Source organism: Mus pahari, chromosome 5 (assembly GCF_900095145.1).
Source record: "Mus pahari chromosome 5, PAHARI_EIJ_v1.1, whole genome shotgun sequence".
NCBI classification, from domain to species: domain Eukaryota; kingdom Metazoa; phylum Chordata; class Mammalia; order Rodentia; family Muridae; genus Mus; species Mus pahari.
The window spans coordinates 38,012,752-38,022,272 of NC_034594.1; the positions used below are offsets into that span (position 1 = coordinate 38,012,752).

The 9,521-nt window shown below is 43.9% G+C and overlaps 1 protein-coding gene across 1 annotated transcript in view; it reads right to left on the reverse strand.

Moving 5' to 3' along the window:
* Flacc1 (flagellum associated containing coiled-coil domains 1) overlaps positions 1-9,521 on the reverse strand; it is a 37,113-nt gene that overhangs the window by 22,750 nt on the left and 4,842 nt on the right. The window contains exons 3-6 of the mRNA XM_021198523.1: positions 9,075-9,111; positions 8,431-8,492; positions 2,418-2,515; positions 1,481-1,533 (exon numbers count right to left, since the gene is read on the reverse strand). Of these exons, the coding sequence (XP_021054182.1) occupies positions 1,481-1,533; positions 2,418-2,515; positions 8,431-8,492; positions 9,075-9,111 (250 nt within the window). The remainder of the gene's footprint in view (positions 1-1,480; positions 1,534-2,417; positions 2,516-8,430; positions 8,493-9,074; positions 9,112-9,521) is intronic.

A 9,521-nucleotide genomic window follows, 5' to 3' on the forward strand; every position in this document is an offset into this window, starting at 1 on the left:
AAGGAGCTGAAGGTGTCTGCAACTCTATAGGTGGAACAACAATATGAACTAACCAGTACCCCCTAGAGCTCGCGTCTCTAGCTGCATATGTAGCAGAAGATGGCCTAGTGGGCCATCATTGGGAAGAGAGGCCCCTTTGTCTTGCAAACTTTATATGCTCCAGTACAGGGCCAAGAAGTGGGAGTGGGCCAGTAGGAGAGCAAGGAGGGGCAGGGAGAGGATACAGGGAACTTTCTGGATAATGTTTGAAATGTAAATGAAGAAAATATCTAATTTTTAAAAAGCAGCTTGTGTGGGGAAGGGCTTATTTTTCTTATATTTCCATATTACAACCCATTACTGAGGGAACTGAGCTGGAACTCAGGCAGGAACTGGTGCCAGGGCAGTCCTGGCTGCTGGTTGGCTCCTGTGGCTTGCTCAGCCTGTTTTTGTATCTCTCTGCCCAGAGGCAGCCCCACCTGTGGTGGGCTGGGCCCTCCCACGTCAATTATTAATCAAGAAAATGCCCCACCGACTTGTCCACAGGCAATGAAGACACTTTCTTAAATGAAGCTCCCTCCCCGCAGATGACTCCATTTTGTGTCAAGTTGACAACAAACCCAACCAGAACAGGGATGAAAGGAATCAGGTCTTAACTTGTAGAATGTGGAATGGGACAAAATTTTTTGGATGGCAATTTGATCAAATCTGTGAAAGGCCTTACATATGTCCATTGCTTTGACCAGCGCTCTAATGATTGAAGTTCTGTGTTCTGTCACTGCGAGTGACTGTAATAGCACGTCAGTGGGAATGGGACAGTGATATCCCAAAGCCACAGAGGCAGTCATGACAAATAAGGGAAAGACCTAAAGTGCCCAAGAGAAAAGAGGATACAAAAGTGTCTGTAGGTTCACTCAGTGAATGGGTCAACAAAGTACTGTAGTTTGCATGGGCGCCTCTGGTGAGTGACAATTCTTTCTTTTCCATGTTATTGTTGGTGGTTAGCTCCACGTTAAAAAACAAAGACACAGACTTCTTTTATGTGTGTAAGTGTTCTTGTCGGTGTGTAGGTCTGTGCACTGTGTGTGGGACTGGTGCCCGAGGAGGTCATAAGAGGGTGTTGGGTTTGCTGGCACTGGAGTTACACGGGGTTTTGAGTTATCACCTGGGTGCTGGGAACTGAACCTGGGGCCTCTGGAAGAGCAGCCAGTTCTCTTAACTGTTGAGCCCTCTCTCCAGCCCTTACCCGCTCCCAGTCTTCATTTTTAGAAGACAGTGAACAGGTGTTACACCCTCTTTTCAACAGGCCTCTTCAGAGTTGAATGGCTGGTGTGGCAAACATGGAAGCCACTGGGCTCATCCTTCCTGCTGGGCACAGCAGTGACACTGTGGGTGGGAGTGTTAGAATCTCTCCAGGTCTGCAGTCATCCTCAAGTTCTCAGCCAGGCAGGAGCCTCATCTCTCTTGCTCTCAGGGCCTACCCTACAGCTTAGAATCTCACCTGAAACACGTGGAACATACTCTTCAGATACTTATATTCCTTGTCCATCTTATCTGGAGGGAAAGAAAACAAGGACATCATTATTCCTTTGGTGGGCACACTTTCCAAACCTCACATGAACTCCTCAGCACCACACCCAAGCTCTCCCTGAGGTGATGAAGTTGTCTCAGGATTCCCAAATCGCTCTGGAAGCTTATCAAAAAGCTTATCAGTTATTGGATCCCNCCTGAACCAATGGACAAAGAGCTTCCGGGAGAGAGGCCAGGTACTTTCTAAACTTGCTTCTCAGAGATCTCAAAGCTCCCATGTTCTGTTCAGCTGCTTTAGTAAGACAACCTCCCCCCACCNAGGGTCATCTGTATCTATGGGAAGGAGGAACAGAACCTCCCACGTGCATCTGCTTCTCCTTTTTGTAGCATTTCCTCCTTTACAGTGGTTATGAAAACCACACATTCTCTTCAGGACACTAGAAAACAAGCAAAGTGTAAATGAGACACTAACTTCAAACAAGGAAGAAGGTTGTAGAGCGCCTCATTCTCTGTGGACGTTAGTCTATAAACCCCAAATCTGAAGGGTGCACCCTCTGCTTTCCCCAAGGGCAGTGTAAACTGAGATTCGGTCAGCACAGCCCTATGCACTACAGAGCCTTGCAATCACAGTGTTCCAGTGAGGTTTCAAGAAATCACTGCCATTTTCCATGCAAGAAAACCTGAAGGCATCATAGTAATATTATAGTTTTAGAACTTTAAAATGCACTTTTAAAAATAAATTCACGTTCTTGGTTCAGTGATGAAGCAGTTTGGTTCTCCATCATTCTCATGCCCCAAGCCTCAGAAGGGAAATGTTAGCCATCTGGCTGTGCCAACCCANGGCCATAGGGACGCCAGGGTGCAGGCGACCCACCTTCCCCCCAGGGTCCCTCAGGGCCTGACAGTACCTAGTTTCTCTTCAGCCGAGGCCTTTTCTGCCTTCAGGGCCTCCTTGTAGCTGTTCTCTAACCTCTCAAGCTCCTCTCTGTGAGTCTCTTTGAGTTCCCTATGGGACAATCAGTGAAAAGAAGTTCAGAGTGAACAAGCTGGCTGAGCAGGTAAAGTGCTGGCNACGAAAGCCTAACAACCCGAATCTGACCCCTGGAATCTATAGTGGAGGAAAGAANTGACTTCCAAAAGCTGTCTTCTCTGGTCCACAAAAACACAGTGAGGCCAAGCACATGGAGGGGAGGGGATGGTGCTGCACACACACACACATGCGCACATACATGTTCATGTACACATTCATATACACACTCATGTGCTCACATACACATGTTCAGATATACACACATACTCACATATACATACATGATCACATATACACACATGTTCATATACACATATACATTCTCATATACACACACATGCTCACATACACATGCTCACACACACACATACTCACATACACTCATACATACACATACTCACATACACTCACATACACATATACATACACACTTTCTCACACATATTTACACACACATACTTATGCACATATGCACACACACACTCTCATGCACACTCTCACACACATGCTCATGCACACACACACAGTCTAGAGTTGAGCTGTTGCACTGACCTGCCCTCCCCCCCTTGGTAAGGACCAAGATGGGGCCTTCACTTCCTATATAGTATTCTTATGGTTTCTATTCNGAGTGAGGCATTTCCTAAAGTTGCTGCTGTGAATAGTGCTCAGGTGAGCACCTCAGACTCCCTTCTTAGTCAACTGTCTTTGCTTACTGGTCCCTTATAGAACCATCCAGAAAAAGTTTAGAACCCCAGATCTAGCCCCCACCCCAGGATCCATATGCTGGTAGTGTTTGAGTGCGAAAGTGAGAGCCCAAAGTCTTAAATCAGATGGGAGAAGCCGAAACACACGTTACTACAGGAAAAATGCCTGTCTGCAAAGACTACGTATGTGATGTTATTCCAACATCAAGCAAGGAAAGCCTGTGGAGACAGTTGCTTCTAGGCATTGCCTTGGGAGGGGCTGTGGAGGGACCAGGAGTTGGAACATATATACTAAGAAACTGAAACCACCGAGTACAGCACTCTCACAGTGAATGCAGGTCCACACACACTTAGTTTTCACGAACACAGAATATTCTGCACCAGGGGTGACTTCCAAGCAGGTGATGATGATGTGCCAATGCAGGCCCATCAATTGTAACACATAAAACATTTTTCAGGGATGCTGAAAACGAGGGCGGCTTTAGGGTGGAACACAAGGGATATGTGAGGGCTCTGTACCTTCCTGGTAATTTTGCTGAAAACTTTAAATTATTATAAAAACAACAAAGCAAACTGGACGTGGTGGCACACACCTTAATTCCAGCATTTGGGCGACAGAGGCAGGTGGATCTTTGTGAGTTCAAGGCCAGCCTGGTCTACAAAGAAAGAAACCCTGTGTGGTAAAACAAAACAATCAAGAAAAATAAATAAATAAAGACATCAATGCCTAAAATGCTGTGGATTATATAGAGGTGTTATCTCTACTAGGATTTGTTTTGTTATAAATGTTCATTTATGGTCCCAACACCACTGGGAGTAACTAGGGCTAGCAGGATCCAGGGAAGCAGGAACCCCACCCAAGCAGTGGCACAGTTCCTTCTGATCTGGACTGGAGCCCTGAGCAGACCTTGGGCTGGATCTCTGCAGCAAGTCCCACAACACCCAGAGGAAGCTCCACTCCCAGGCGCTCTGACATGCCCAGGATCCCAGGATCCCAGGATCCCAGGGGCTTGGACACACCAGAATCTCAGGATCCCAGAAGCAGCTTGACTCCCAGTAGCTCTGACACACCCAGAATCTCAGGATCCCAGGATCCCAGAATCACAGGATCAGAGAGACAACTGGACTCTGAGGAGTTATTATACAACCAGGATCACAGAGAGGACAGACTACAGTCAGATATAGGGAGGGCAGGTAGTACTAGAGATACTCAGATGACAGGAGGCAAGCATAAGAACATAAGCAACAGAAACCAAGGTTACTTGGCATCATCAGAACCCAATTCTCCCAACATAGCAAGTCCTGGATACACCATCACACCAGAAAATCAAGATTCAGATCTAAAAATCACTTCTCGTGATGATGATAGAGGACTTGAAGAAGGACATAAAAAGCTCCCTTAAAGAAATACAGGAGAACACAGGTAAACAGATAGAAGCCCTTAAAGAGCAAACACAAAAATCCCTTAAAGAATTACAAGAAAACACAATCAAACAGGCAAAGGAAATGAACAAAACCATCCAAGATCTAAAAATAGAAATAGAAACAACAAAGAAAACACAAAGGGAGACAGCCTGGAGATAGAAAACCTAGGAAAGACATCAAGAGTCATAGATGCAAGCATTAGCAACAGAATACAAGAGATAGAAGAGAGAATCTCAGGTGCACAAGATACTATAGAAAACATTGACACAACAGTCAAAAAAAAATGCAAAAGGCAAAAAGCAGGCCGGGCCTGGTGGCGCAGGCCTTTAATCCCAGCACTCGGGAGGCAGAGACAGGCAGATTTCTGAGTTCGAGGCCAGCCTGGTCTACCAAGTGAGTTCCAGGACAGCCAGAGCTATACAGAGAAACCCTGTCTCGGAAAAAAAAAAAAAAAAAAAAGATTTCACAAGCACAGAATTTCTGATGCATACCATTTTATCACACTTTGAACTTCTGGAATGTTCATTAGATCACATGACTTTGGTGATTTNGATTTCTGAGTTCGAGGCCAGCCTGGTCTACCAAGTGAGTTCCAGGACAGCCAGAGCTATACAGAGAAACCCTGTCTCGAAAAATAAAAAAAAAAAAAAAATTAAAAAAAAAAAAAGGCAAAAAGCTCCTAACCCAAATCATCCAGGAAATCCAGGACACAATGAGAAGATGAAACCTAAGAATAATAGAAGAAAGTGAAGATTCCCAACTTAAAGGGCCAGTAAATATCTTCAACAAAATTATAGAAGAAAAATTCCCTAACCTAAAGAAAGAGATGCCCATGAACCTACAAGAAGCTTACAGAACTCCCGATAGACTGGACCAGAAAAGAAATTCCTCCTGTCACATAATAATCAAAACACCAAATGCACAAAACAAAGATAGGATATTAAAAGCAGTAAGGGAAAAAGGTCAAGTAACATATAAAGGCAGACTTATTACACCAGACTTCTCACCAGAGACTATGAAAGCCAGAAGATCCTGGACAGATGTCATACAGACCCCAAGAGAACACAAATGCAAGCCCAGGCTACTATACCCAGTAAATCTCTCAATTACCGTAGACTGAGAAAACAAGATATCCCATGGCAAAACTAAATTTACACAATATCTTTCCTCAAATCCAGCCCTACAAAGGATAATAGATGGAAAATTCCAACACAAGGACAGAAACTACACCCTAGAAAAAGCAAGAAAGTAATCTTCCTTCAACAAACCCAAAAGAAGTTAGCCACACAAACATAATTGCACCTCTAACAACAAAAATAACAGGGAGTAACAATCACTTTTCCTTAATATTTCTTAACATCAATGGACTCAACTCCCTAATAAAAAGGCATAGACTAACAGACTGGATACATAAACAGGACTCAGCATTTCACTGCATATAGGAAACACACCTCAGTGACAAAGATAGACACTACCTCAGAGTAAAAGGTTGGAAAACAATTTCTCCAAGCATGTGGTCCCAAGAAAAAAGCTGGAGTAGTCATTCTAATATCCAACAAAATTGACTCAATAGAAACAGATATATAAATGTTGGGTCATAGACAGATGCCCTTAGTAACTAAAATGAGCAGAATGCATAGAAACAAACACTTCTCTAGGACTAATTGGCGACTCTGGTTCATTTGTTGTTCCATATCAAATTGAGGATTTTCTTTCTATTTATGTGAAGAATGAGATGAGGATGTTGATTGTGATTTCATTGAATAAGTAAATTGTTTTGGTAGGAAAGTCTTTTTTCACAATGTTAATTCTACCAAGCTGTATGCTTGGGAGGTCTTCAAATTCTATTATGATTCTCAGTCTCTTTCTTCACATACTTAATGTTTTTACTGTAGAGGTTTATTACCTCTTTTGTTATCCATTTCTAAATATTTTATTTTCTTTGAGAAACTGGGCAGAGGAGCGTGTCCATGATCTCTTTCTCAGCAGGCTTGTTACTTGTATATATCAAGACTCGTAAATTTTGTTAGTCTACTATGTATCACAACCCTTTGCTGAAATTATTGATAATTTCTACAATTTTTAAGTCAAATTTTGGGAATATTGGATATAAGATAATATAATCTTCAGTTGAAAATAATTTGACCTAATATTTTCCCATTTATTTCCCTTCTCTTGCCTTATTGCTCCAGCTAATGCTTCAGTCACATTATGGATGAGCAGTAGGGATAGTGGGCACTCCTCTCTTACTACTGATTTTAATGAGGCTTATTAATGGTTTTCTTCATTTAGGATGATTAGCCACAAATTTGTCATAGACAATCTGTATTATGTTGGAATATGCTTCCTACAGTTCTACTTGTTCTAGGGCTTTTATTAAGAAGGCATGTTGAATCTTATCAAAGACTTTGTCTTTTTTTTGTTTGTTTGTTTCCATTGAGATGATCATATGATTCTTGTATTTTTTTTGTCCATGTTTTTGTTTTTTTTACATTTATTTCTTATATATGCTTAAAAATAAAATAAAATAAAAATAAATGCTCATTTACATTACAAATGCTTATGGAGTTAAACATGCTGTTCTAGTCTATGAATACAATGTGGAAACAATTAAATCAACATAGTTGACACACAGGTGTCACCTCAATGACTGCAATTTTTGTGGTAAGAATGTTTGAAACTCGCATTTTTTCTTTTTAACAAAGTTGTTTTGGTTTTGATTGTTCATCTTGTTTGTGTGTATGAGTCTGTGTGGGGTAAGTATGCATGAGTGCAGTGCAGGGGTCAGAAGGTGCTGGATCCCCTGAGCTGGACAGGGAGTGGAGAGCCCCAGATCTGTGCTGGAAACCAAACTCAGGACCTCTAAAAGAGCAGAATAAACTCGGGACCCCTGAGCCATCTCTCCAGCCTTAAAATGTGCTCTTGTGTAATAAGAGAAGAGGAACATGCTAGTATTACTATGCTAAGGCCTGCAAAGCTCTTAAAAAGTATTTCTCCTGTCTGAGATTTTATATACTTTAAAACACTTCTATTTTATTTATTTATTTGTTTGTTTATTTATTTATTTATTAGATTTTAAAACAGTTTTATTTGTTTGTTTGTTTGTTTGTTTATTGTGCATGGTGTGTGTGTACGCCAACCATCCATCCATGCATGGAGACCAGAGGTAACTTGAGAGACTCAGTGTTCTTCTACCACGTGGGTCCTGGGGATCAAATCCAGGTCATCAGGCCTGGTGGAAGCCCTGGCCCAAATTCTGTACACTTTGACAGTCACCTCTCATGGTCTAGCCTTAGGAACCATCCATCCCGCTAGGCTCTGTTCTCTAAGAGGTTTCGGCTGTGAGTGAGAACACAGAGATTTTCTCTGTGCCTGGTTTACTTCACTTCCNTCCTTCNNNTCCACCCATGTTCTCACAACTGGGAGAATTCCCTTCTCTTTTGGAGCAGAATAGCATTTTTAAGCTCTCATCTGCCGACAGAACACACTGCTTGTGGACGTTGTACATCGTGGTGCGGAGCCTAGTGCGCACCACGATGTACAACGTCCACAAGCAGATGAGCGATGAAAAGCGGGAACACCAAACACAAACTGCTTCATCCCAGTGGCAGCAAATGAGGCCACCCTGCTCTCTGAAGACACATCTCCCACACCGTGTCACGGGTTGCACTTGGCACAACTGCGAGTGCCTGGGGACCTGGAATCCTGCCAGGGCACGGGAGCCTGGGCGCTCAGCACGCAGTCCTCCACTGGAAAGCATACCTGTTCTCGGTTTCAAACTTCTGCTTCATGTTGGAACAGNGGAGATCCATCTCTTTGGAGAGCTGGAAGTGAGGCCAGCGTTAANAGCCCAGTATTCAGAGCCCCAGCCCGCTCTTATCTATATCTGTGNAGCCCCTCCATTCTGAGGGGGTGCCCCGCTCAGTCTCTCCTGGGCATGTTCCGCAGTGCACAGGGCACACACACAGCAGAGGGACTGCTGACTGTCCTCCCCTAGTGAGGGCATCATGCGGGTAATGCACGGCCACCACTCTGTTGCTACTTTGCCAGTGGGTCTGGTTCCTTCTGTCGTTTCATCCTAATACTGCGACCTCTGGGCTCTTTCACCTTTGGGAATCAGTTATTTAGCCAGAGACTTGGCTGGNAGAGTCAAAAAGAACCAACAGTCAGTCTGTGGACATATCAAAGGGCTACTTGTGGCCACACAGTCCCTCCTCTTCCCTCCTTGCCCTCTGCTGGGGAATCAGCCATCTTGGTGCAGGCCCCTTCTCCACACTGTGAACCTGGATTCTCCCCCTGAGTCCCAACATGCAGAGGCAATGGGCATCAATTCCTCAGAGCCTCTGCCAGGAGACTGTCTGTTTGTCTGTCCGTGGTGTTAATAACTCTTCCTAAAAACTACTTACACCCATCTCAGTGTTGTCTTGGATTCTGCACAGAAACCTTTCAAAGATCAGAAGTGGGAATTATTTTCAACACCCCCACTTCCACTTGCAAAAAAGACAGTCGCTAAAGTTGCCTGGCACAGGGCTGGTGCTGGTGAGTCAAAATGTGGTTGCCTGAAGCCCCACCACCTTCCTCAAGCTTCCTCAAGCTTCAGTTTTTCTTTTGTAGAAGAAGACATCAGCCAGGCAGAGGTGGGAAAGTCTCAGCCTGGNTGTGAACCAGTCCATGACTGTAAGATTCAGACAGCCTGGGACCAATCAGTGTGAGAGGCTGCTGTGGGGAGGCGGAGCCTCAAGGTTCCCTTCAGGAATACCAGGGAGCACTTCTCTGAGCATGGCTGTGGTCTGTTACTCCATCCCTGGTCACCTGCTTGAGCTGGGAAAGAAAGGCTCAAAACTGGAACTGAT